The 27,529-nt window shown below is 38.9% G+C and overlaps 1 protein-coding gene across 5 annotated transcripts in view; it reads left to right on the top strand.

Moving 5' to 3' along the window:
• L3MBTL4 (L3MBTL histone methyl-lysine binding protein 4) overlaps window positions 1-27,529 on the top strand; it is a 416,634-nt gene that overhangs the window by 300,513 nt on the left and 88,592 nt on the right. For 3 of the 5 annotated variants that reach the window (XM_026496008.3, XM_026496010.4, XM_057313231.1), the window contains 3 exons: window positions 1,655-1,828; window positions 13,955-14,025; window positions 14,117-14,185. In XM_026496008.3, the coding sequence (XP_026351793.2) occupies window positions 1,655-1,828; window positions 13,955-14,025; window positions 14,117-14,185 (314 nt within the window). The remainder of the gene's footprint in view (window positions 1-1,654; window positions 1,829-13,954; window positions 14,026-14,116; window positions 14,186-27,529) is intronic. The other 2 variants (XM_026496009.4, XM_048218435.2) reach the window with 1 other exon arrangement.

The raw sequence follows: 27,529 nt of genomic DNA, 5'->3' as shown, positions 1-27,529 counted from the left end.
CAAGCAGCTTTGGAAAAGTTGCTTGTCCTGCGTGTGACTGTTTTCTTACCCACACAATAAATATATTAATACCACCTTTGGGTATTTAGTAATAAATATTAGAAATAACTTGAATTTTAATGGACCTATAGTACACACTCAGTAGAGGTAGCTTTTTTGTTCTTATTATAAATTGTATTTACTTATAAATACATCTTAACTTCTTCACTAGGTTTATATTCTCTAAAATGCCTATGCTGTAGCCGATGCTTAGTTAATGGATTATCGAATTAATAACTGAAAAAGCCAATAAATCATCGCCAAGTATTACAAACTACAGAACATGCATGTAGAGAGGGCCCTCTTGTCTGCGGCAAAGGCTGTTGATCGTCCCTATTACCCGTTCAGATTCTCTCTGGCTTGTTGGGTCAGGCTGGTGTCGTCCAGAAGATCAATTCTAGATACGGGTTGGTACTAAAGGCCTTCTGGAGTTAGATTGTTTATGGGCTTTCCTTGGAAAACTTCATCTAATTGAAAATAGAGGAAGAACTGCATTGGTCCCTGATTTTATCATGCCATTAATATAACAAAACGTTCATGCACCCAAGAAGAATTTATTATGTATCATATGTCAGCAAATGTACAGTGAATTGGAAGCAAATTCCTCAAAAAGACCAGACTGCCTAGATATTGATGCATTTGACTATGTGCTTCCCTAGATGGAGAGGATGATAACACTATGATAATAGTAGGAACTGCCATGTTGGGGTGCGTGTGTGTGTGTGTGTGTGTGTGTGTGTGTGTGTGATTTATCATGGTTTCAACAACCCTTAGAATTGGGTCTGATTTTCCCATTTAACTGGAGAGAAACGGAAGCTTGAGTATGAAATACCTTCCCCTGGCGTTGCCTGCAGGTGACCCGTCACCCCTGTGCTTTCCGTAATAGTGGTTCCCTCACTCCTAAGCAGCAGCAGAAGTTTGGGGCTTCTTTGGAGACAGGGATGTGGGCACAGAAGTCTGACAGAGACTACCAGTCAGTCTGTCGAAAGAATCAGATCACGTGTCCCAGCAGACCCTGGCCAGTTAGGCTCCAAACAACATCCAAGATTGGGGATTCAGCCTTTCCTGTGGTCTCTCCTTTTCCACCGCAGGTGTTCCTTCACATTCAAACAGAACACTGCCTAGCAGGTTTCAGGAGGATTGAGAGAAATACAGATAGAGTATTTCTGGATGCATGAACATTAAGAAATAAAAGCATAATATTCTCTGATAATGGTGAATATTTTTCATGACCTGTAGTATTTGGGGATGTAGGTAGTCAAATCAGGGCATAAATATCAGAGGATCAAACTTTGAATCAAGTGTTTATATAACATTTCCATTACTCTACCAAAAGCACATCTTTACATTATTCTTAGATGTTTTAAGTTTCCAAAATTGTAAAAACCATATGTGCTGATTACTACCTGTCATCCTCAGCTGCTCAGTGTCTGTGGTCTGGAACGTGAGATTTCTTCAAAGGGCAATATGAAAAGAAACTTAATAGGATATATTCAGTGAAAGAAGAAGGTTTCCCTTCAGTTCTTAAAATTTGGATGTAAGTCCGCTCCAGTGATGGTGGACTCCTGATTTATCGCCATAAACTGACAACTGTGCTCATTTTTATACAAACCAGTGCTTTTGGCTGCCCGTATTCAGACATGAACTTGAAAAAGGAGGCAACTCTTCATGATCGTCTGAGAGAACAAACACAGGCAAATTTGGAATCTGACTCTTCACATTCGAAATCGAAGAACCTCTGCAGTTTGAACTTCAATGGAAAACCTGAAAAGGTGAACAGTCAGCCCAGGTGAGGAACTTTTGAAAAAATGTAAACCAGAAAGTAAGCCACGTAGAATAGTAAAAGAGCAACATTTTTTATAGTAATACGTAGTTCCTTACATTTCTTTGAAATGTTATGTTTGGTTTTGGATATTATTATGTTCACTGGCTCATAGAATTCATCTAAGACTTGATGTTCATTTAAAAAAAAATTTATGTCTTCATTCTCAAAACTTTGGATTCACCTCTTTCTAAACGTATGTATTACATGTGAGCGATAAGAAAGCACGTCTCATCTGTAAAATTCCATAAGGTTCCCTTTTGCCTTGAAAACCTCTTGTTTCTGTGGGATGGTTTCAGAGATGGGCTCTCTTTCAGATGTGGAGTATTTGCATCCACTCAGTCCTACCAGGATTTCCTGTCCTGCCTGATATCCGTCTTGTCTTTGTTAATCCGGGTGCACCTCTGATAGGATTTCTTCTTACTCGGAACAGTTTCTCTGTTGATTCATTGGTAACACATTATCCTTTTGTTCTTAAATGGGAATCTAGGCTTGAAGCATCAATTTCCAATTTTCATTTACATGTAGTTTTCTAGGGAGCTGCAAATGCAACCTTATTTAATGTGTTTTAACCTGTGCCAGGAATTATAAACATAGAAAAATCTGACATTCAGTAAGTAATTGGAGACCAGACAAAGAAGGAGCCAAGAAAGGCTGATCAGAGGGGTGAGGAGGGGGTGTTTCTCAGACCCCGCTACAGGCAGAAGGCACTCCCGTTCAAGCCTTTGAGAGACAGTAGACCTCCCTGTGCGAGCTTTGCAGGAGCGGTGACTTGAGGGGGGGCTGCTCTTTCTCCCCAACCTCCAGAGCCTTGCTGTTTTCATTCAGCACTGTGTGGAAGGAAGAGGCGCGCGCCTCTCATCATGTGGGAGCCGAGCTTCCACTGGAATAACTTTCTGCCCATTTATGCCTTCGGTCCCAGCGAGGCTGCTACTTCCCTCCCAAGGGGAGACCTGTCCATTGGGAGAGTTTGATGCAAAGGGTGGGTTTTGTTCTTTTTCAAGCAAATGCTGGTATCGCGTATTTGGGTGACTACTCCTTGTTGAGGAGCGGATTTTGGTTTTGATCTCTGCACGCACCACTGTGCAGATTAGCTCTCCTTTACTGCACCATTTATTTCCTATGGATACACATGCCTAATTTCGTAGCTGTATCTTGCATTTTTTATTTGTTATACACCCACTTCTCTTGTTGAAACTTCACAGGGTCTTGCTGTTCTTGACTGCTTTTTTCCCGCCCACACTGTTTACAACTGTTAAGTAGTTGAGAGCTCCAGCATCTTTCCATGTCCCAGTTGAGGAAGAAGTTTTTCCTTTGCTTTTTTTAAAAACTGTTTTCCAAGGAATGGTATTTATTTTTCCCAGAATTATAGAGACCAGTCCATCCTTTTGCTCATATTCTTTTTGTTCTGTTACCTTTTTATTTTCCAAGTAAAAACTTAGTCAGCTTCTCTTGTAAATATTTTAGGCGTTCATCCTCAATGTCAAAAGTCGGAGAGAAGAAACAGATCTTTGAACCGCTTTTAAAAAAAACTGTTAAACTGCCACATTCTCTGAGGCTAGCTAAGCCTTTCTTTTCAGCAAACACGGATATATGGCCTCTCCTCTCTTGAACTCCTCTTCGGAACTTACTCTTTTCAATATATTATTATCTGCTTTACCATTTTGAAGGGGATTTACACTGAAATAGATCAGTGAAAAATAATTACGACCGAGGGAAAGATGAAGTAGAGAATGTTAGTTGATAACCAAGCAGAAAAATCACACATAACCCTATCCTGTGAAATCCTATTTCATGAACGCCCAGTGCTGTGTAAGTAACTGGGCGAGGGGAGGGGAGACATACGGTGCACAATTTGAATTCTTAAGCCTTCTTTTGTTTTCCACTCTCAAGACCAAAGCCCTCCTTGCACTTCAGTCCCAGTTGACCTCTTTTCATTTAAGCAGCCATCATGACAATGTTTGCACAGGATTGGCTGGAGGGCCCACTTTAATTCTACCCCCATCTCTATGACACCCTGCTCATGGTCTAGAATTCCAGGGTGGGGGGAAAAAAAAACAGAGCGAGGAAATCATCAAGGAATCATATGCGAAGCTAATTATGAGCAGAAAAAATATATTTTAATTCTCTTCACAGTTTACTTGTAGTGGTTTCCTGGGGCTGACTTTTCTCTAACCTAAATCTTTGCTCTTAAAACTCACAAGAAAGCAGATACAGGTAGAGAATATTTAAATTCCATCTCTTTCTTCTACCCGGTGGGGATGATTTTTACCTGGCTCAAGTCCAAGGATAGGCATGGGGGTTAAATTAGTGAAAATTGGAGTTAAATTTACATCCCCCCTCCCATCCACCCACCCATCCATCCATCCACCCATCCATCACTGAGCTCTGGGCAGGCCTTCTGTAATTGCTCATGCCAGCAACACTTGTCACCTTAGAATCTCCAGGTTTCTGACAATTCAAGTGCAAAATGTAAAATTAACTCTTGACATCCTTCCCAAATCAATTAGATGCTGCCCAGCAATTTAGGGAATTTTGTACTTTCCCTAACTGCTTCCCAGTTTTGTGATTACTTTTTAAAAGTATGTTTGTTTTCATATCAATCTGGGTAGAGGGAGTTATTAGTATATTATCTGATTATGTTCACATTTTCTATAGAGGGTCACGTTTTAAAGCTGCGTAGATTATATACTGGATGTTTATAAGATTCATATTCATAGTTACTGCTATTACATGTTAACACAACTTTAAAGAGCCAGTCTCACAATAAGTCATCATTACTGAAAGACTGTCCCTTTCCCCCTGTGCTAATAGAGTGAGTAGTAGTACATTCCTGGTGCCCTAAAGTACAGGCAAGTGACCTTATGCTTGAGTTTCTTTCATTTAGGGATGTACTCTAGGGGACAGGGGATATTTTCAATTTGACAGTTTATAGTTTGCACATACAGTAGCCTTGGAACTTCCCATAATCTTGTGATTTAGGCAAAACGGATATTATTGTCAGCATAGTATTGCCATTTGTAGGTGAGGAAGTTGAGATCCTTAGTAGTAACTAATTTGGAACCCAAATAGAGGTGTTCTGATTCAATCCAGCATATTCCCGTTTCAGTAAACTAATAATAGTAACACCCGAAGTATCAGTAATAATAATTATCTAATATTAATCTCACACTTACTTTGGTCCACAAAGCACTGCGCTAAACAGTGTGTATACATCATTGTGTTAGTTTCATTGTATCCTCACAACAACCCTATGTGCGGTAAGTATTCTTAGTCTGATTTTATAATGTAGACACCTGCCAGTTCAGAGAGGTTGGGCAGACAATTAGTAGGAAAGTTAGGATTTGGGTCTAGAACTGCCTGATTCCAAATCGTATGTACATTTCAACTACATTAGACTAGCAAAGGAACATCAGCTTCACGCTTTGAAGGGCCTGGCTGCATTTATGTCTAGATGACTTTCTACTGTGTCTGTGGTTCTCAGGGTCATCTTGTGATGTATTTATTTCTTATCTTATGAAAATAGAACTATTGGAGGGGAAGAATCTTAAAACTATTTTTATTTATACTATACGTAATACAAAATCTTGTATCTTGAACACATTTCATCATAATAGACTAAAGGCCTCTCTCTGCAACATGGGGATAAAATTATACTCATTAAAACAGTTTAATCATATAGAAATTACTCTGAAATGCAACTGTCCCCTCCCCCCATATTATCTGTTAGCCAGTGTCCCCGGGTCTGAGTGGAACATTTTTTTCAGGCATTTCCCAGCCACCTGAGTATTCTTTAATAACTTCTTTTGCCTCCCCAAAGCAGTGCTTAACATATTCTAATTCACACAATTGGTAGAACACCAGTCATATTCATACTCCCTCATTGCTATTAAGAAAATCTAAGAGGGACACCTCGGTGGCTCAGTCGGTTAAGCAGTTGACTCTTGATTTTGGCTCAGGTCATGATCTCAGAGTCATGAGATGGAACCCCACATCAGGCTCTGTGCTGCTGAGCATGAAGCCTGCTTAAGATTCTCTCTCTTCCTCTGCCCTTCCCCTCGCTCGCTCGCTCTCTCTCAAAAAAAAAAAAAAAGAAAGAAAAGAAAATGCCTAGTAAATCTCATTTTTTTCCTAATGCCTTCCATATTATGAATTGTATGCCCTTCCCTAAGGCCTGTACTGATAATAAAAATGGCGGAGGAAGCTCTGGTGATCAGAGAGAATGGCGTGTAGCGCAGTAGCTCCTTAATGGTCCTCATAATAAATTGTGCTGCCGTGAGCCAGCTAGTTTATTTCCGCTACTCAAATTATCTGCACCATAAATACCTGCTATGGGGTCCTTTCTCAGAATTAAAACAGTGTTAGCTGGTTGTTTCCCATATTAGCCTTCTAAGTCATTACATAGGTTTTCCTTAATCCATCAGTGTTTTCTCTCACAACTTCCCACACAAATTCTCTGTTTGGGGAGATAAAGCCTACTCAGTGTCCCACTCACTCCCTATAATCACCCACAATATTGTTTTTATTCCTGGGCCGGTGCCTTTGTTCCTCTTCTTCCTACCTTATCTACTCCCACCTGCGTCTTCTCCCTTCTCAAAGGCTCATCTGTATCTTAAAGTTTTCTACAGCACTTCCAGCCCACATGAGCTTCTTGAGGTCAGAGACCACATCGTACACATGTCTGTATTTCTGACACTCAGTATAATGCCTGACACTCAGTGGGGACTCAACAAATAAAATCGATTTTGAGCAGCCGCTCTGTGCCGGGGACTTGGTAGGTCCAGGGATATGGAACCAATAAGAGATAGTCCCATTCCTTGTTCTGAGCACTCCTTTGTGCTGTGGTGTGTGCGTGTCTACACGTGCCTTCTTAGTGCTGACTTCGTATGTGTGCTTTATTTTCTCAAAAGAACAGGGGGCTGCTAAAGGGTATTACCAGTTTTCATTATGCTTCTGTTTTTTCCTCATTCCTGGTCCCATTATAGGTTCTTAGTAAATCTAAGTTGATTGGTTCAGGTGTATTCATTAGTTTGCATCTTAGAGTCTCAGTTTCCTCACTGAGAAATGAATGTAATGTATGAGACTTAGATCTTGAATATAGGTGTATAGAAAGTATGACTGGGCCTGGCACGTAATAGGGACTATTGATATCTTTTTCCATTTTATAAAAATTGTTGATTTTAAAGTCTTGCAACTGGGCTAGTTCTCGTTGTGTATGTACAACACATCTTTCCACCAAAATAGAAATTGAGACCTTTATTTATTTAGTGAGCTGTTCTCTGCATCTGAAGCTCAATTACACCGCTTAATCAAGTGAGCAGTGGTCAAACATCAGGATTTTTCCTGGACACCCAGGAAACCTTCTGCAGAGGTTGTGGCTGGACAGGAAACCCACCACAATCCAGACAAACTCACTCTTTCTCCACACCTCCAGGCACAAGGGACTCAAAGTTTGTCTAGCCCTGCTTCTTCAACAGAAAAATAAGATTATCAGAGCCAAAGAATTGAGTTCCCTATTGACACTGTCATGAATGGCAACTTGGAGCTTTCTGGCTCCTAGGTCATTGCTCTGCTCGCTATTCCATACCTCTTCCTCCTCTAAAATTAAGATTAGCTCAGACTAGAACTGGTTTATGGTATATGAATACCTGAATGACACTTAACCTTGCAAAATTGGGATCAGGACTATAGCCACATCCTGAAATCAGACAGATTCAATCATTCATTCATTCATTCATTCATTCAATATTTATCCTTTGAACAAATACTTAGAAAAGTAGTATTCCAAACTCTAGTGATACAGCTAGAACAAAGCAGACTAAAATCCTCATCTTCAGTAAGCTTTCACTTGGTGGTAGGAAAATGGCCCAAGCTAATGAAGTGGCAGGACGAGGTCTTAAACTCTGGCAGGAAGACTTGGCAGGAGGCATGTTGATTCACTCATTCAGCAAATACATGTGGAGCGTCTACTCCGGCTGAGCGGTGCGGTAGGTGCTAAGAATATGGTGGTGAACACAGCAGCCCCGTCCCTGCAGGGAGCATATTGGCAGGTAGAGGAGACGGAGGAGAGCAAACAAAAGTAACCTATCAATGAGGGGAAATCGCGGACTGTGGCTAAGTGCCATGAGAAGTAACAAGGGAGTGGACAGGCAACACTTAAAACATTTCCAGCAATTACTTATCCTAACCTCCTAGAGACCACAGGCAGATCCATGCCATTAGGGGGAAAGGGGGCATGGTTCTGTTGAATATTTTGCAAACTGAAAATGAAGTGAGTCGTGTCAAGATGAGCTCAGGAGTGTAGGCAGCAACAGTGCTGGGGTAAAAGGACTTGGCCCTCATGGGATCCCTTGCCTTGGCTCCTCCTGTATAGTCTGCTGGTTTGTAAACAAATTTACACTTCTGCTGAAATGTTATAAAATACTCAATGTGTGCCTTCAAAAGATCTTTAAAAATATTTCTCTGAGCTGCTTCTCACAAGGCATTTTATAATTTATTGTGGCTCTCTGTATTGCTGGAATCCTGCCTTGGCCCAGGCTCTTGGTAATTAAACGCTGCAGAACAGTGCGTGCTAAAATTGCACGGTTCCCTGCAGGAAGGAATACTGGTGTTCCCGCACACCACAAAACAAAACTTTGTTGCCCAAGCTCCAGTGGGCGTTTTTTCTCATCTACATCCTTGATCTGGCTTTAAAACAATTATTTTCCATTCATTGCAAATAGTAAAATTGGGACATTTAACATGATTTTTTCTCATAACTAAAGCAATTCTTGGGTATTATAGGAAAGTTAGGAAATATAGATTAGTAAAAAGAAAAAAAAATAGAAAAGTTAATACCCAGACTTTTTCTGGTCAAATAACATAACTTATAGGCTTGTAAAAATATGATAAAATCCCACTGCAGTAATTCAGGTAACAGAGAAGTTTTTAAATCATAATTTCTCACTCCCCACTCCTGAACTCCAGTGTGTATCCTGAGGTTACTTGTGTGAATAATCGTGTTCTCTTTTACACTTTTTCTGTGTTTATGTATACATATGGATTTTCAGATGCACCCTCACTCTTTTAAAAAATATGACGGTAATTTTGAGCTAATGTTTCTTTCAAGGTTGGCTTGTATCACTCTGGATAGATGAGGATATAGTCATGTTGAATGTAGGGGAAAGAGGCTGCATTCCTGACAGTTTAACATGTCAACGAAGTTTTCAAGGACCCTGACATTAAATGCTGAAGCTTTAATAAGATGCACACATATTTTCGTCCCGAGTTTATAATGGCACTCTGGACAAGGCACCTGTAAAGAAGTCAGCATTTGTGACCAGAAGAAAAATTATCTGGTGTTGGACTTTTATTTTTAGGTGGAAAAGTTGTAAAGACTTAAACAGCTAAGTCTACCCACAAAGAAAAAACAAATTTCCCTTCTCTCTTATGGACTGCCATGTAAAACCATTGTTTGCTGGCTGAAAGTCTGACAGTAAGAGATATTAGCTTTAAAATATGTTTTATTTATTTAACAATATGTCATGGATAATTTTCCTATTAACACAAATGGATCCAAGGCATTGTTTTAAGTAACTGTATCGTTTTTCGTAGTATGGACATAATTTATTCAACCAACTCCCCTATCAACAGATATTCAGGTTGTTTCCAGTATTTTTCCTCTTTAAATAATGCTGCGATAAACATTTTCATATATATGTCATTTATTGATGGTTTATAATGCAGGATTTTTGAAAGTTGAATTACATTTTATTTACAAACTAAACATACTGTACGAATCTGTCCTTAGGTTTATAGAGTCTTAGAGGTTCTTGATTTATTTTGCTTTACTGTAGCTAAATTCACATATACAAACACACAGACACTCAAGTGTACACACACACAGAATACATACGTATGTGTGTAGAAAGCCTTTGCAGTCCCCATAATGTATCCCCAGCCTGCACATCTAACCTCATCACACACCACACCCAGTACGCGTTCCCCCTGCTGACCCGCCACCTGCCAGGATTTCTGCAGTGCCCCTCTTTGTGCTTCCCTTAGTAAAACTTGCTTTGAGGCCTAGACAGACTCCTCTCCTCCTGAAAGCTTTTTCTGATCTCACTGACCTTTAAGCAGAAAATCCCCTCCTACTTTGTGATCCCAAAGCAGTTTCTCATCTCTTCCTGTAGCCCCTTTCTCAGTCTGCATTGTGTGAACATTGGCACTGCACACATCTGTGTCCTCTGGTAGATTCTGAGCCATTTTGGCTAAATGTAATACCTGCATGTAGGAAAAGCTTAAGGAAATATTGATTGGACCTGGGCAATCTGTCTAAAAAATAAAAAGCAGCCAGAACTCAATATTTGTCTTTGAAGTCCTATTCTAAGGGATAACTACAGTTACTAAGGAAATTTTGAGAAAAGGTGGTAATGTAAAACTATCACATGTGCAATGTATATTTTTGGCTTTAGGAATCTTTCCCTTTACTGCTAGAACAGGAGTCAGCAAACTTTTTCTCTAAAGGGCCAGATAGTAAGTATTCTAGGCTCTGCCAGCCTTAAGATCTCTACTATAATTCCTCAGTTTGACCACTGTAGTGTGAAAGCAGCGGTGGACAGTAAGGAATGAATGAGCCTAGCTGCATCCTACTACAGTGTCATTCACAGAAGCAGCCAGTGGGCAGGATTTGACTCGTGGGCTGCTGTTTGCAACTCCTGTTCTAGGTGTTTCTCAGCACATAGATATAAGATTAATATTACCTCCTTCATGTTAGACACCTAGTTCAGGGCCTAGCATTTACCGAGCCCAGAAACAGTAGCCACTCACTTGCCTTGTTAAATGTAGCAGCAGCATAGAAGGGGGTCAGAGGGCATGCAGCCCCTTTTCTCAATGGGAAGTAATAAAATGCAAAGGACAAGGCAAGTGGAAAATCAATGAGGGGAGCAGAGACTATCGGATGACAGTGGCAGGTCTCCCAACAAGTAATTCTCTCAGTCGTGCACTCCTGTGTGAGTGAATCAGGGGTACACAGACACACAGGTGGCCTAATACTCGCTACCGCACCAGCAGTCACGTTAAGAAAAGATTTTGAAGACTGTTTGGAGCGCCTGGAACCATGATGAAAGGTATGGGCCAGGCTTCAAGCAGAATTATTGGGGAAGGGGTAAAACCTGGAGATTCCCATGGTATTACCTTTTTGTTAAAATACAAACACTCAGTCTCTGGCACATGACTGGCCGAGTCATCACCAACCATTCCTGCCGCCTGTGCACGAGACTCCAGATGCAACACCGCAGTCGCCTTTTTCTCTGCCAGCAAGATGAAGTCCAGCCACTTGAGGACAGCGTGCAAGGCTCTCCACGACTTGGCTCTGGCTTGTTCTTTTAGCCTCACCGCCGATCCCTCCTTTCCGTGCACAGTGCGGGTGGATTAGCTTCTCCCTTTCCGTGCACAGTGCGGGTGGATTAGCTTCTCCCTTTCCGTGCACAGTGCGGGTGGATTAGCTTCTCCGCGGCCACCAAACAGCCTCCCTGTCGTTTTGCTTAGGCTCGGGCTGCTGCAGTTCCTGCTTTTCTCCCACGCTCCTTGTCTAGAATTTTACAAGCCCGTCGGTCCTGCATGTCTCCCTTCTCTCAGGACCAGACCCGACTGCATCCTCCACAGAATTCCCCACTAGCCTAGCTCCAGGCCGTGTCTCCCTCCAGCTGCCAGGAGCATTACTGACTTTCCCTTTCTTTTGCTGTGCCTCTGACCTCTCCTTCTTGGTGCCTTCTGTAAGTGCTCAGCAAACACTGGACAGTGATGCCCAGAGTAGGGGGAAACCTGGGTTTGGCGTCTGCAGACTTGAGTTTGTGTTCTGGCTTCACCATTGACTCACTGTGGTTTAATATCTCCAAGCCTCAGTTTCTTTATTTGTATCAAGGGTCTTACACCTCTACCTCAGGGAGTTTTTGTGAGAATGAAATGAGGGTGAACAAAGTGAAGAGTCCTTAGAAGGTACTTGTCTCCCTCCAGAAATGTGACCAAGCCTGAACTGATCACAGGGTTTGACTTGGTCTATCTCCCTTGTGACGTAATCATTTTGAAAGCAAGACTGTACTGAAATATGTCTGTGGTTAGTGTCAGGGCCTGGGATTGTTTTTTTTTTTAAAGCTACTCAGTAAATTTATTTGATTTATTTTTAAATTGCTTTTTAAAATCCCCATCAAAGTTATATAAGGCATACTAGCTTCTATTTTTCCAACTTGTAAGATAGAATCAAGATCTTCATCAGGATCTGTGTACGGGGGTGCTTTAAGATGGTTTGAAAATCAACTCAGTTTCATCAGATTTGTAAAGTTTGGGGGAATATACCCGAACAAGTATTTGCCAAACATATAAGCAGACTAAGCTTGTTCTTTCTTCCATCTTCCTCCTCGCAAAATGACGACACCGTGCTATTGAGCGCACACGTCGTGCGTCTGGCCTTCCACGTTGGGCAGCTCTCTCCGCCAGCTGCTCACCGCTTAAATCCAAGCCTCTTTCTACTGCTCATATTCTTTCCTACAAGGACGTAAATAAATCCTGATGATCTGTATATATCCAGAGCATAATGAGAAGCATATTGAATTAATGAAAATATTCCTTCCATTTTTATGCACATCCATGCCGAATAAAAGTTTGTAGACTATTTTATAATACAGTGTTTCACTAATTGTTCACAATGAACCCTGTAAGGCAAGTCCAGTCTCCATTTTGCACACTGGGAAGCTGAGACCTGTAGAGTTTAGAAATGAGCTCCAGGGTACAAGCCTAGAGCCTGGACGCAGGTTTTCTCCGCCGAGGGTACTGGTCTCCACGCCACACTGGAGCTTCGCTACCTGGGGCTGCGATGCTCCACACTAGCTGCGTAGGGCTTCCTTTTAAGGTCCGAGGTGGGCTTTCAAAAGAAATTCTTTCTCCGTTTCTTGCATTTCTTATTAAAAAATGTCTTATGGGGAGGGCACCTGGGGGGCTCAGTCGGTTAAGTGGCTGCCTTCTGCTCAAGTCATGATCTCAGGGTCCTGGGATCAAGCCCCACATCAGGCTCCCTGCTCAGCGGGGAACCTGCTTCTCCCTCTCCCGCTGCTGCTCCCCCTGCTTTTACTCTCTCTCTGTCAAATAAATAAAATCTTTTTTAAAATGTCTAATGGTAAAAAAATATATATATATCTAACTGATAGAATGTGCTTTTACCATGACGTATATATTTATAGAATATATAGATAAAATTATCTCCAATTATGTACAAGTCACTTAGGTTTCTTTGTAAGGTTTTGGTGACTGACTCGGTATCCTCATCTAAAACAAATTGAAACAGGACTGGAAAGCTTGTCGGTGAGGATAAAAGGAGAGAGCTGCTTTACAAGTGCAATAGGAAAATGCATTTGCAAAGCAAGCTATTATAATTTTCATGAAAATCATAAATATATACGGATAAATTAACCAGCTCTTTCAAGGTCTCTCTACTTAAAATTAATTACTAGGTAATTAGCAACATTGAAAAAAGTTTCATTTCAGAAATTCCATATTCATTACAAACCATGAGCCTCAAGTTTTCATGAAGTTGCATGATGGAAGAGTTACAAAATTAGTCCTTACTGCAAACGGGAGCATTTTAAAAGTTAATTAATTCGCTGACATTCAACTGTCTAACTAAATTACTTTATACAGTTGTTTAAGCACAATGTCTATAATCTTCTGATTAAAATAAGAGCTAAAATCATCAGTAGCAATTACTATTTACCCACTTACTACCACACCATCCCTTCTCATCCTTGATAGCTCCTCCTTGGAACCTGGAGAGATTATTCCCCAGAGAGTTTTAGAAACTTTTGGCTGCTAACAGAATGAATGGGGGCTGGAGGGGGGAGAGCTTTCAGGTTGCAGGTTTCAAAGTTAGAGTTCCTGGCAGAAAATATATTTTAAAAATCTTAAACAGAAGAAAAATTATAACAAGGCTTGGGGCAGCAAAATACCTGCTAATTCACTATTGTTAACCCTGTGGTTTCTATTTAAATTTGTGCTGCTGTCATGATTTATTCCTACCTCACCGGATAATGAATCTAGATTTTATTTCTGTTCTTTGCCCAGACTTGTACAGCAGGCACAGTGTTTGAAAATCAAAGGAAAAGAAGATATTGACTTGGATAATCTCTTCAGAGGTAAAAACAAAAACACTAGCAAAAGCACAGACTATGATTTTTGTCGTGAAGAATGTCTTATTTGTTTGCTGGGTTGGTTTTATCATTCCAGGAGGGGATAGTGGAAAGAGCTTGACGAGAAGAGAAGAGATTTGTGTTCTAGTCCCAACCCTACAGACAAGTAGGTTCCAATACTTCTGCACCCCAACCTTGATTTTCTCATTTTTAAAGTGAAAGGACAAGACTGATTTCTGTGATCTTCATTCATGATAAGACAAATCAAAACCTATCGAAGTGAAGGTCTCAGTGGTGGATCTCTGCCGTCTGCTGAGGGCATGAAGGAGGGGAACCGGGAGCGTCTCGTGGCATTTTTATATGTTGAGGGACTGGGAAATGTACCTCATTATTAAGACAGGGAAGAAGGTTGTTAGGGAAAAAGTTTTGTTTAAACTTAAAACTAAAAGCTGAAGGATTATTGGAGTGTAGGAAAAAGAATTACATGTTTTTATTTAATTCTGTTTCTTTCCAGTTAAGGTACGATATGGACAGAATTTCATCTATAATTTTGAAGTTATATTTAGCAAGATAAGGAATAAGTTTCCCCTTAGTTGTGTTCATTTAGTGCAATAATTTTTATTTGATCAGATGAAAACATTGGTAATGTAATTAGTATCCTGTGTCTTCAGCCATAGTAGTTCCTCATGTTCGTATCTCCCAGAACACGGCAGGAGCCCTGTTTCTCTTCCAGAGGAAAAGAAAATTAGTGAGTTTTCTGCTGACTTGGCCAAAAACGCAGCAAATTAGCACAACTTGGTAGCACTGCACTCATCTCCAATAGGATTACCCATTAGACTTTTCTTAAGAGAAAGAGAGTGTACTTGGCAGCCATTGACCAAAAAGAGCTATGACATCTCCGAGCAAAGGTAACCTGTTCACTTCAGGCAGCGACCAAGCTCAGCTTGCGGCTGGAATGACTCTTGATTTCATGTCAGCCCCGAAGGGAGGAGGAATCTTTTCCTCAGAAAATGGAAGGCAGTTAAGTTACTTTGGTTTCATTGTGCATCTACGCGTTTCTCCCTAACCAGAAGCATTTCTGTGTAATATCATCAGATCTGAACGTTGCTTTAAACAAAATAAATGACTGATATTTCAGAAACTGCTCCATACAAATGTTCTAATCCATTTTACCAAGCCTCCGTTCTGTAAACAGCATGTGTTTTGGAGCTGTATAAGGAGCCCTTAAAAAGTGTCAGTGTTTTAATTCATATTTTGACACTTTTGAAAATATCTCCACAGAGTAATTATGTATATGTTCCTGTTAAAACAGATACACAGTCAGTTTTATAATTCACATAGTAAAAGTAGTAATGAGGATCATCCTTATAAAAATAGAAGATATCACTAGCAAAATGCATTTGCATAATGTGAAAGATGAAATCTCTTCTAACTTGTTCACTGTGTACTTATTCTTTCCTGCATCACCTTTAAAAGGTTTATAATGTTGGCCTTAAAAATAAAACAGCCCGTTGTTTTACCAGCAAAATGAGTTTACTTGGGAATAGCAAAGAATTGCAATTAGGGACAAGCAGTCTATGATAAAAACATGGGTAAATCCAGAGAACAAAGGAGAGGAATGTTACTTTATAGAGAAAAAAGAGGAAGTTGATTTGAATGAAAGTCGTCACAGGAAAGGGAGGGTTCAGGGTGTGATTGTGACATTAAAGGATTATTTAGCATTTTCCTTTTATTTTTTGTAAGCCTATAAATCTGAGCATAAATTCCAAGTCCCTACTCCTGTTGCTGCTCTGGGTATAGATCTGAATAAACACCTTCTTAATTCATCAGGGGTCCTTTTTTTAAAAGGAAAACGGTCTAAGTGTGTTCTCCAGTTCTCCTACGAGGGGAAACGCTCTACTTTGGATATTTAAGGATTTGTGTACGTGTGTACACGTGCACATGCAGCTTGGGTTTTTCATGTCTTGGGCATGTTTTCAATTTTTACTTGGAAACGTCTTTGTTTTCCAAATGATTTTATTCACAATAGCTCTTCTTGGCACGGACATAAAAAACCCTACCCATAATTTTCAAGGATTCCTCTTAGAGATATGACACTTTCCTTTACCATAACCATGTATAAAAGTAAGATTGGATGGTAGACATTTTTAATTAGCTATATAAACTTATTGAGGAAAACATGATTATCTGAAAGGATGTCTGGTAGTAAAATTGACAGAAGTTAGAGTTTGTCTCACTCATCTACAGGTTTACAGGTAAGTCTACTGGGTGTTATGCATGAGACATGGCAGACGGTAGTTCTCTTCTCTGCGTTTTGTTAAGTAAAATAATGCCTGACGATATCGTTGTCATATCTGCTGTGCCACATCCCTTCTCTGGACTGGAGTCAAGCATCCGTGTAGGGTCTTTCAGGTTTTTACCTTTGCTCAGTGCATGTTCCACAGAGAACTGCACAAAATCTCCTTTGAGTACAAGTGGAGTGAAGCTGATTAAAGTGCATTTCCATTGAGTAGCTGCCCTTTGGCCCTCTTAGCCCATAATCAGAGCAGCTAAAGCTCAGCTACCGGGGACCACAGATGCACGTCATTGTCAAGGCCACCACAGTGCCGAACCCCAGGGGACATCTGGCATTGTGGAATGTTCAGCTAGAAAACTTTTAACTGTTTACTATTTTTGTTCTCAAATGTGTAACTAAGGCTCACTTTTTTACAAATCCAAAAATTTCATAAAGCAAAAAAATAAGAGATAAGCATGAAAAATGTAAACATTGTTAATAAGGCCCTCACGCATTTATTTTGGATATAATAATTCACCTTATTGTTTTGCTACCAGCATAGAATCATATTTGGTGAACTTTTTTCTCTAGTTGCTGATGGATCGTGCTGTCTTTCTAAGTCAGTGCATGTACACCTACTAGGTTCTGTTTTTTTTAATTTTTTAAGTAATCATTTAGACGAGTTCAAGAGATTACCCTCATTGAATCACCACTTGGGTCAAGAAATAGAATCTGAGTGGAAGCCCACGTCATGCCGTCCAGTGACCACCTCCTGCCAGGACAGTCACTCTTTGATTTCCATCACTGCCAGTTGCTTTGCCCTGTTTTGAACATTTTATAACTGAAATCACACAATGTGTATCTGTTTCTATCTGACTCTTTTTGCCAACATTATGTCTGTGAGATTCGTTCGAATCATGCTTTGCTTCTTTGCTTATTCTCAATACTCAGTATTACTCCATTTTATGAAGATGCCACAATTTATCTGTCCATTTTAATATTGGTGGCTTTCAGTCTTGCCCTCTCAGCAGTGGTTCTGCTAGGAACATTCTTGTATGTGATTTGGTGGACCTGTGTGTGCATTTCTGTTGGGTACAGACCAAAGAGGGAAATTTCTGGGTCACTGAATGGGTTTGCATTTAGGAGCTGGTGTCAAACATTTTTACGAAGTGGTTGCAGCGGTGCATTCTTGCTGGCACAGTTCGGGGATTGTGGGGACTCCACATCCTTGCCCACAGTTAATATTGTCAGTCCCTAATCTTAGCCATTTATTTGGGCTTGCAGTACTATTTAATTGTGCTTTTAATTTTGCATTTCCCTGAGGCCACATGGGCTTGAACACATTTTCGTGTTTATTGGCTATTTGAATATCCTCTGTGAAGTACCTTTCCCATTTGTCTTTTAGATTGTCCTTTTCGTATTGATGTATAGGAATTCTTGATGTCTGTAAACAAGTCCATTGTTGGTTAGATATATTGCAAATATCATCTCCAGTCTATGATTTGCCATTTCACTCTCTTAATGGGGCCTTATGATAAATACAAAGTCCAAATTTTAATAGAGTCCATTAATCCTTTCCATTTTGGTTAGCACTTCTAATATTCTAGTGCCCTGTTTAAAAAAAATTTTGCCTATTATATGTTCATGAAGATATTCTGCTGTTTTTTATTCTAGAATCTTTATTGTTTGATCTTTCGGATTAAAAATCACCTGGAGCTAATTTTTTTATACATGGCATAGCATAGGAGCCAAGATTCACTTTTTATATGAATATTCAGTTGACCCAGCACCATTTAGTTAAAAAGACCTACTTTTCCCCTGTTGCTCATCATAAATCAAGTGACCCTGTACGTACGGGTCTGTTTCTGGATCGTGTTCTGTTCCTTCGGCTTGTCTGTTCTCATGCCAATACCGTACTGGTTTAATTACTATAACTTTTTAACTTTGTATCATAAATCCTGATAGCCAAAAACGCCACTCCTCCCATTTTGTTCTTTTTCTTTGGGATTGCCTGGCTATTCTTGTCCCTTTGCATATCTATAGAGCTTGTCTATTTACAGCACACATACACACACACCCTCCAAACAACATACTCTGATTTTGACTGGAATTGCAATGAGTGTATAGATCAATTCCAGGTGAATTGGCATTCCCTAATTCATGAGCATGGTACATCCTTCCATTTAATTAGGCATTCTTTAATAGTTTTCAATAGTGTTAGGGAGTTTCTCTGAGCCAGGACCACCAGTATAATGTTGAATAGATATGTGATAGCAAGGTGTCTTTGTCTCATTCTCAGTCTCAGGAGGAAAGCATTCAGAAGTTTACTATTAAATATGCTGTTTACTATAGTTTTTTGTAGTGCCCTTTTAGTTTGAGAAAACTGCCTCCTCTTTTAGTTTGTGTTTTTATTTTTATGAATAAGGATTGAATTTTAACAAATGCTTTTTCTGCATCTATTTGGATGATCACATGGTTTTTCTCTTTATTCTGTTAATGTGGTGAATTATAATGATTCTTAAGGAAATTCCTTATTGAGGTTTATCATATTTTTGGAAAAATATGTAAATTATATGTGTATTACTCAATGAATTTCAATAAATGAATATTCGTGTACCAGCACCCCGATCAAAACATAGAACCAATATTTCTTTACCAATACAGGTAGACCTCACCTTGCTGCATATGCAGTGAATTTCAGTTACCATGGTTTAATTAAATAATTCCAGTCCCCTAACAACACAGTTCAGCTTTCAGTTACCACAGTATGTTAACTGTGGGCCATTGTACAAAGTGCTACCCATTAGTCCACAAATCACTACCTAACAGATCTGCATAATGATCAGTGACCAATAATGTCTCTTCTTTCAAAGGCTGTAAGTGATTGGTCTAAGCACTTCTGTTATTCAGTTTACACACCGACAGCAAAGTGGGTAGTTGTGTGGCCTACTTGCTCCCAGTGATAAACACATGGGATGTTTTACAAAAGTGGATACTCCATTGGCTCCCACATATGAAAGTACGATAAAGAAACAAAGTGATAACATTGGAAGTGAAATTCAAATCAAATGTCAACAGATTTATAGGAAAAATAGCCAACCATGGAAATGCTGGCACTGCCCCCATTCGAGAGACTCTAACTGTGCTGTCAGAAAAACTCGGTGAAAACAGACTCTGGGACATAAATGAGAAGATGACTGGGACAAACAGGTGAATATGTCCTGCAGGAAATGACACTGGCAAAAAAAAAGATCCCTTCACGTTAAAGGGACCCTCAGAGATATTTCACACCCTTGTAGATGTAAAAGATAAAATGCTGGAGGCTGATCCAAACTTGGAAAGGAATATGACAATTTACCAAGCATAGAAACGATGCTTGCTCCGTATCATACGTATAGGACAAGAGGAAAGACAACAGTGCTCACCTCTGATAAGTTTTTTAGAAAGAAAAAAAAACACTTTATCTCAGTGTTTTTAATGTTTCAAATCACAGTGTACTAAAAATGTTACCACTACTATTTTTTAAATCTCCCTACACAATTATAATCAGCAGTAAAAGATTTTTAATATTTTGATCAAAACTTGCCAAGGTCATGGAGAAATCAGTTTTCCCCATTGGTTATTAAGCTCACCTTGTATTGAGCTCACTTTCAACTTGCAGTTATTTTTACAGTCCAACTACCATGCCGAGTGAGAATTGCCTGTATTTTATAAAGGACTTTTTCAAATATGTTCATAAAAGAAGTTGGTCTCTGACTTTTGTTTCTTGTAAAGACCTCATTATGTTTTGGTATGAAGAGTATGATGACCTCATGAAATGAATTGGGAAGTGTGTGCTCTTTTTCCCTTCCCACAAACAATTTATGTAAGAATAGTGATATTTCTTTCTAACTATTTAGATAAATTCACCAGAAAAGCTATCTGAGCCTGCACTTCATTAATGGGAGGAATTTTAATTATAGATTCAGTTTCCTTAATAGATTGGGTACTCTAGATTTTTAAAATTTCTTACTTTGGACTATGTTGATTTTTTCCTACTGTGCATTTGTTTTCTCTTCTGTTATTATATTTCAGTCTTACTGATTCCACTTCTTTTGTGCTTTATTATTATTGTTCCCTGGATTTCTTTAAATGATTGCCTGGATCATTTATTTTTAATGTATGCACTTAAAGCTATTAGTATTAATCTAAGGTCACTTTCCTACATTAAACTATTTTTCAACGTCAAATTTCATAACGATTTAATTCAAAGTATTTTCTCATTTACACTGTAGATAATTTTATCTATGGGTTGATGTATAATGTTTCATTTCAGGATACTTGGGGATTTTATTATCTTTTCTTTATTGATTTTTAGCTTTATTCTACCGTGGTCAGAGAACATATTCTTAACAATGAGTTTGTTAATCATGTTATTAGCTCTTCTTTATTTTTACTGATTTTTTTTCTTTTTCTGTTGGTTCCTCAGAGAAATGTGTTAAATCCCTCTTCTATGATTGTGGAATTAATTATTTCTCCTTTTACTATATACATTTTCAGATGATATTATTAGGTTCATGTAAACATAAAATTATTATATATTCCAAATCAATTTCCCCTTTTATCATTTTGAAATATATCTTTATTTCTCCTAGGACTTCTTTCCCTAAAGTCTACTCCATCTGATATTAACATTGGCACATCAGTTTTCTCTGGTTAACGTTTGGATGGTTAGCGTTAGTCTTTCCATCCTTTCATATTCTCATGTCTGTGTTTATATTTCAGTAGGTCTCTTGCAAGTGCCATGTGATATTTACTTTGGTATCCATCTGATTGCAGTAGTCTTTTAATTGGAGGATTTAATACATTTATATGCAATGTTATTACCATTAAGTTGGGTTTATAGCTATCATTTTAATAATCATTCTCTATTTTTCTTAATAGTGTCATGTTTGTTTTTATATTTCCTGCTTTATTTTTTATTAACCAAGAATTTATTTTATTATACCATTTTCCCTACATTACCTTGTTGGTTGTACATTTTCATTGTTCTTTTAGTAGATATCATAGCTAGTATCATATCCATCTTTGTATAGGATCATTTTTCCTCTGTGAAATGTTCCTTTTTGTACTTCTTTTAGAATGTCTCCTAGCTATGTTGTTTGTTTTCCATAAATGCCTTTCTTTTGCCTTAACTTTTGAAGAATATTTTTGCTGGTTATAGAATTCTGGATTGGCAGTTAATTTTTTTCCTGGTTCTAAAGATGATGTATCATTGTCTTCTGACCTTTCCTCAAGAAATCATTTGAGGTTTTATTGTGTCTCCTTTGAAGGGAGTGTGTTGGAGTGTATCTTATTGTTCCCAGCTGCTTAGATTATTTTGTTGTCTTTGATTTTCAGAAGTTTTATTATGAAGTGCTCAGATGTATTTCTCTGTCTTTGGGAGAATCATCGTGCTTCTTAAGTCTATGGGTATATATTTGGCTTTCATTACTTGGAAATTTTTCTTGACTGTTATCTTTTCAAATATTGCTTATGCTCCATTCTCTTCCTTAAGACTCCGTTACACTGTTTCTTGTTTATATGTCTTATGTGCTACCTTCTGTGTTTTCCTTCTGTTTTGAACTATATGCTTCAGTTTGGATTTTTTTTTTCCGCTAACCTTTCCTCAGGATCACTAATGCTGTCTTCAACAGTCTCCAAACTGCTCTCCCCAATGAATTTTCAGTTAACTCTTTGCATATTTCAGTTCTGGAATTTTCACATTATGATTATTTATTTATTTATTAGAGAGAGAGAGAGATGGGGGGAGGGGAAGAGGGAGAGAGAGAACCTCAGACAGACTCCCTTCTGAGGGTAGAGCCTGATGTGGAGCTCATTCTCAGTACCCTGAGATCATGACCTGAGCCAAAACCAAGAGTCGGACACTTAACTGACTTGAGCCACCCAGGTGTCCCAACACATTATAATTTTTAAAATAGGTTATAATTCTTGAGGAAGATTCTTTATTTTGCCATCTAATTTCTTAAACACATTAGTCACAGTTACTAATTCTGTGCCTTATAATACCAATCTGAGTCATCTGTGGGCCTGCTTTTCTTGTCTCCCTTTGTAAGAGTGTTGGTCTACTGAAGCTACTCCATCATAAGGGGGGTAGAACTCCTGCCATAGTCTTGCTTAACAGCCACAAAATTTCACTGGGTGATTCTCCCATAATTTATTTAATTAAAGGCTCATTCATGAATGTATTTTTTTTCAGCCTTTACATTTTAACAAAGACACGGTAAAAACTCATACAATTATATGTGGACATTTGTGGGACTGGCCACCACTGAAGGAATGTTGTTGCTCCTTACCCTGGAGCATGCTACACAGAGTGTCTGAGAGAAGGAGCTTAACGGCAAATTGATGGTTATATCAGCTCTGGGTTTTCGGTTTTGGGGGAGTGGTTTTTTGAGGCTCATGTTTGAAATTAGTGTTCTCTCTGTCCCAAGCATCTGTCTACCTCTGTGTGGCATGACCCTTCAGACCAGCAATGACCCCAGTTGCAGCTCCACAGACACTCATTGCTCAGATTTTAGAAGTGCCCTGTGATCCCTAATAGTGAGTTTCATGCCTACTACATGATTTCTTCATTAGGTTAGAGACTACCACTCACATGTCCTTTAAATTTGGTGAAGATACATTCTGTCATTTTTAGTTTAGGTAAAGGATAGATACAAACATAGAAAACTATCAGCGGTTACACTTCGTGTATTATATTATTTAGAAAACTGACTTACGCAATGAGCTGTGTATACATTGAATTTTAAGGGCCTTTTTGGGGTTCATGCCCTATGGGTTTGCTCTCACAGGAAACAGAGGGAAGAAGTGACTTCTTACTGACACTGTTTGTCCATGGGAATCATCACAGGTAAAACACAAGTTGTTGGTTTCAGTTCTGATGTGTAAGTCATCACTCTCATCCTCACAAGAAACAAGCTGAACAAACTGAAAATCAGCAACTCTTTCAGATCCATCAGAGAATGGAGGTCCTGCCCTCAATGGAAACTATTTTGCCAGTGGTTTATATGTGCTGGGGGAAAGGCAGTTAAACAGTTCCAATCCCCTTTGGCTATGTATCTCACATAAGGGAAGAGAAAAAAAAAAAAGGCTATGGACTCTGAGAAACAAACTGTGGGCTTCGGGGGGGTGGGGGAATGGGATAGACCGGTGCTGGGTAGTAAGGAGGGCACGTATTGCATGGTGCACTGCGTGTTATATGCAACTAATGAATCATCGAACTTTACATCAAAAACCAGGGATGTACTGTATGGTGACTAACATAATGTAATAAAAAAAATAAGAAAATAAAAATTAAAAAAAAAGAAACACTTCTTAAGTTCACAGGGACTCAGGCCCATAAACAAAACAAAATCAAAACCAGAAAACTGGGTTTAATCAGAAGACTCTAGACTACTTCCCCCACCAATACATTGACCACCACATCAGTAAGACTCCAATATAATAACAGTAGGTTTATAACAGAGAACTCTGAGTCACAGACTCTGTTTAAGGAGTTTCTAGGGAAACCCAAAGACAACAGAGAAAGAAACAGGACACTAGGGGGTGTTGAAGCCTCTGACATATACAGATGAACCAAACATTGATCCGCCTAACTGCTCATACCTGTTTTAACATAAAATCTCACACCAAAGACCTTTTACCTAAGTTCCTATTATCTGAAACATCATGTCTGGCTTTCAACAAAAACTACAAAGCATGCTAAGAGGCAAAACAAACAAGCAAACAAACAACCCCAGACTAAAGAGATAAAGCAAGCATCACAACCAGGCTCCAATATGGCAGACATTTTGGAATTAACCATGATATAAATATGTAATTATATAACTATGGTAAGAACTCTAATGGAAAAAAAGACAACATGCAAAAATGGAGAGGTAATATAGGCAGAGAGATGGAAACTCTAAAAACAAATCAACAGGAAATGCTAGAAATCAAAACCACTGTAAGAGAAATGAAGAAAGCTTTGGATAGGTTCATCCTGAGACTGCATACGGCCAATGACAGGATCAGTGAGCTTGGAGCTATGTCAGTAGAACTTGCCAAACTGGAAAGCACAGAGGAGAATGACAAAGATGCTACAGAATAGCTAACCGGAGGAACCATTACAGAGTGGAAAATACATGGAACGGCAAGATCTGAAGAAATATAAACAGGAGCAGAAGAAATATTTGAAATGATAATGGCTGAGAATTTTCCAAAATTGACAGACAGCAAACCCCAGATCCAGGAAGCACAAAAACACTAAGGAGGATGAATATGAAAAATTCTACACCTACGTATATCATATTCAAACTACAAAAAAATTAAAGACAGAAAATCTTGAAACAAGTCAGAGAAAAAAACACCTTACCTATAGAGAAGCAATGATAAAAATTACATGGACTTTCTTCAGAAGCCATCTAAGCAAAAGGAGAATAGGGTGAAATATTTAGAGTGTTAAAAGAAGAAAAAACAAATTCTCTGAACACAGGGAAGTTATTCTTCAAAAGTGAAGGAGGAATAAAGACTTTTTCAGACAAAGAAAAAATGAGGGGATTTTGTCTTGAAAGAAATGTTAAAAGAAGTACTTCAAAGAAAAAGAAAATGATATGGGTCAGAAAGGCAGACCTATATAAAGACAGGTCATTAAAGAAGGAGCAAATGGAGGTAAATAAAAAATCTCCTTCTTTTCATATTCATTTATTAGACCATATAATTGGTGTAATAAATCACAGTTTGTTCAAATGTTTTTCAAAATCATCATAACAACAATGTATGGGATGATTCTAGCTTATAAATAAGAGAAATGAATGAAATTTTAAAGAAAGTATAATTAATACACCAAGAAAGGAGAGAAAATCAAATTATATAATGTTCCATTAAAATCAGAGAAGGGAGAAAGAAAAGACAAAAAAATAAAGATATCACAAGTGCAACAAATTTAATATGGATCACAGACCTCAATGTAAGACACAAAACTAAAACTTCCAGAGGACAACATGGGAGAAAATCTAAATGACCTCGTGTTTGGCAGTGAGTTCTTAAGTACGACACCAAAGGCACAATCCATAAAAGAGAAACGTGAGAAGTTGGATTCCATAAAAACTTAAAACTTCTGTTCTGTGAAAGACACTGTCAAGCAAGTGAAAAGACAAGCCACAGACTGGGAGAAAATATTTGGAAAACATATATCCGATAAAAGACTTGTGTCCAAAATATACAAAGAACTGTTAAAAATTAACCATAAGAAGACAGCCCACTTTTTAAGAGGGCAAAGATATGAACAGACACTTCAGCAGACACAGACACAAATGAGCGCATGAAAAGATGCTCAACATTGTCTGTCATCAGGGAACCGCAAATTACAATGCAATACCCCATACACCTGCTGGCATGGCTGAAATTCCCCAAACCAGTGAGGATGTGGGGCAACAGGGACTGTCACTCAGTGCTGCTGAGAACACAAAACAGTATGGCTGGGAGAGTCTGGAAGTTTCTTTGTAAAACTAAACAGAGAACTACCATATGATCCAGAATTCCTGCTCCTAGGTATTTACCCTAATGAGTTTGAAACTCTTGTTCACACAGAAACTTGCACGCAAATGTTTATAGAAGCTTTGTTCCTAATCACTGAAAGCTGGAAGCCAGCAAGATGTCCTAAAGTAACTGCATGGATAAACTGTGTGGCTATACAGTGGAATATTATTAACATTACAAAGAAATGGCATATCAGTAAGTGAAAGAAGCCAATCTGAGAAGACTATATACTCTATGATTTCAGCTACATAATATTCTATAAAAGGCAGAACTATAGAAACAGCCAAAAAAATAAAACCAGTGGTTTTTAGGAGAGGGGGACTGTAGGAACCCTCTGTCCTATCTGGTCAACTTTTCTATAAACCCAAAACTGCTGTCAAAAATAAAGCATTGATTTTTTTTAATGTGATTAGTAGTACTTAGTATCTCTGTGGTGCCTCAACAGTACTTGGTGTGATGTGGGCCAGATAGAGGGATGGAGCAAGCTGGAGTCCTTGGGGAGAGGTAGGGAACTATTTGCGGGTGGCTGATAGGGGATTCTAAGGACAGGAGCTTGGTACCCACAATTAAGTCAAGATGGACATTCTGACAATTAAGTGAAAGGAAACTGATGGATAACAGGCACAGGTAATGGATCTTGTCAATTTCAGGCTAGAAAGATGTTAACAGCAGTAACAGACTTCTGTAAGACCACATACATGATACACTGGTTCTTGTGGGGCGTTGATACTGCCTCCGTTCTTGATAATACTCTCCCACAGGCAGTCTTCTACTTTCTTTAGATGTCAGTTAAAATATTAATAATAAGGACTTTCAAGGTAGAATTGAACGTAATAAAAGTTTCTCATGAAAAAGGAAGCTATTAGCCTTAACTTTGCTTTAAAAAAATAAATAGCAGAGCACTGAGTCCCAATTTAGAGACCTGCTGAGATTAGAGGTGTTGAGATAGAGATTTTGGAGGTGCCGAGATTTGAATGATGAGTTTGTTTCTCTGCCAGAAGCTCTGAAACACCTACACTCGTGGGCCTGCTGGTAGCTTCAGCATAGCCGCCAATGAGGCTCAAAGCAGGAGGAAAATTCTTGGAAGTAAGTGGAGTGGTCTGAGTGCCTCTTAGCCTTCTTTCTAGGATATCTTGAGCTTTTTTTTTTTTTTTTTAGCTTGTTTTTTAATATGCTCTGTATTATCTTTCCAAAAATTCCCTTCACCCTTCTTTTCAAGAAAACTCTTCCTGTCAAGTTCCGGAAGCACATGAAAATGAGAAAGACAGCTTTTTTTTGGGGGGGGGGGATTGAATCTAGATATAGTTTATAGCTTATGGATTTTGAACACATAAGCATTATTGACAAAATATTTTGAAAATTCAAATGCAGAGAAAAGTTATAGTGCAAGAATAAAAAAAAGGTCTGAGTAAAAATAAATCTGCTTTAATAAGTAGATACTTATTTTTAGTTATAAGGCTTGAAGGACTGACAACTCTGAAAACTCAATTCCACAGCACCAAGTCTGGTGCCGTGTGGGCAGTCATGCCATACGCTTCCTTGGAGTAGTCCAAAAATAACCCTCTCCAACTGCAGTCTGCCTCTGACACATCCTCTTCCCCGCACTGACACCGTCTCTGGTTATGGGAGAACACACTTCACCTGTCCCAGCCTCCCCAGGCAGCATGCTTAGCC

The sequence above is a fragment of the Ursus arctos genome, unplaced genomic scaffold, assembly GCF_023065955.2.
Source record: "Ursus arctos isolate Adak ecotype North America unplaced genomic scaffold, UrsArc2.0 scaffold_17, whole genome shotgun sequence".
Lineage (NCBI taxonomy): Eukaryota > Metazoa > Chordata > Mammalia > Carnivora > Ursidae > Ursus > Ursus arctos.
Note: the sequence above shows the minus strand (reverse complement) of the source record. Positions and strands in the feature narration are given on the sequence as shown.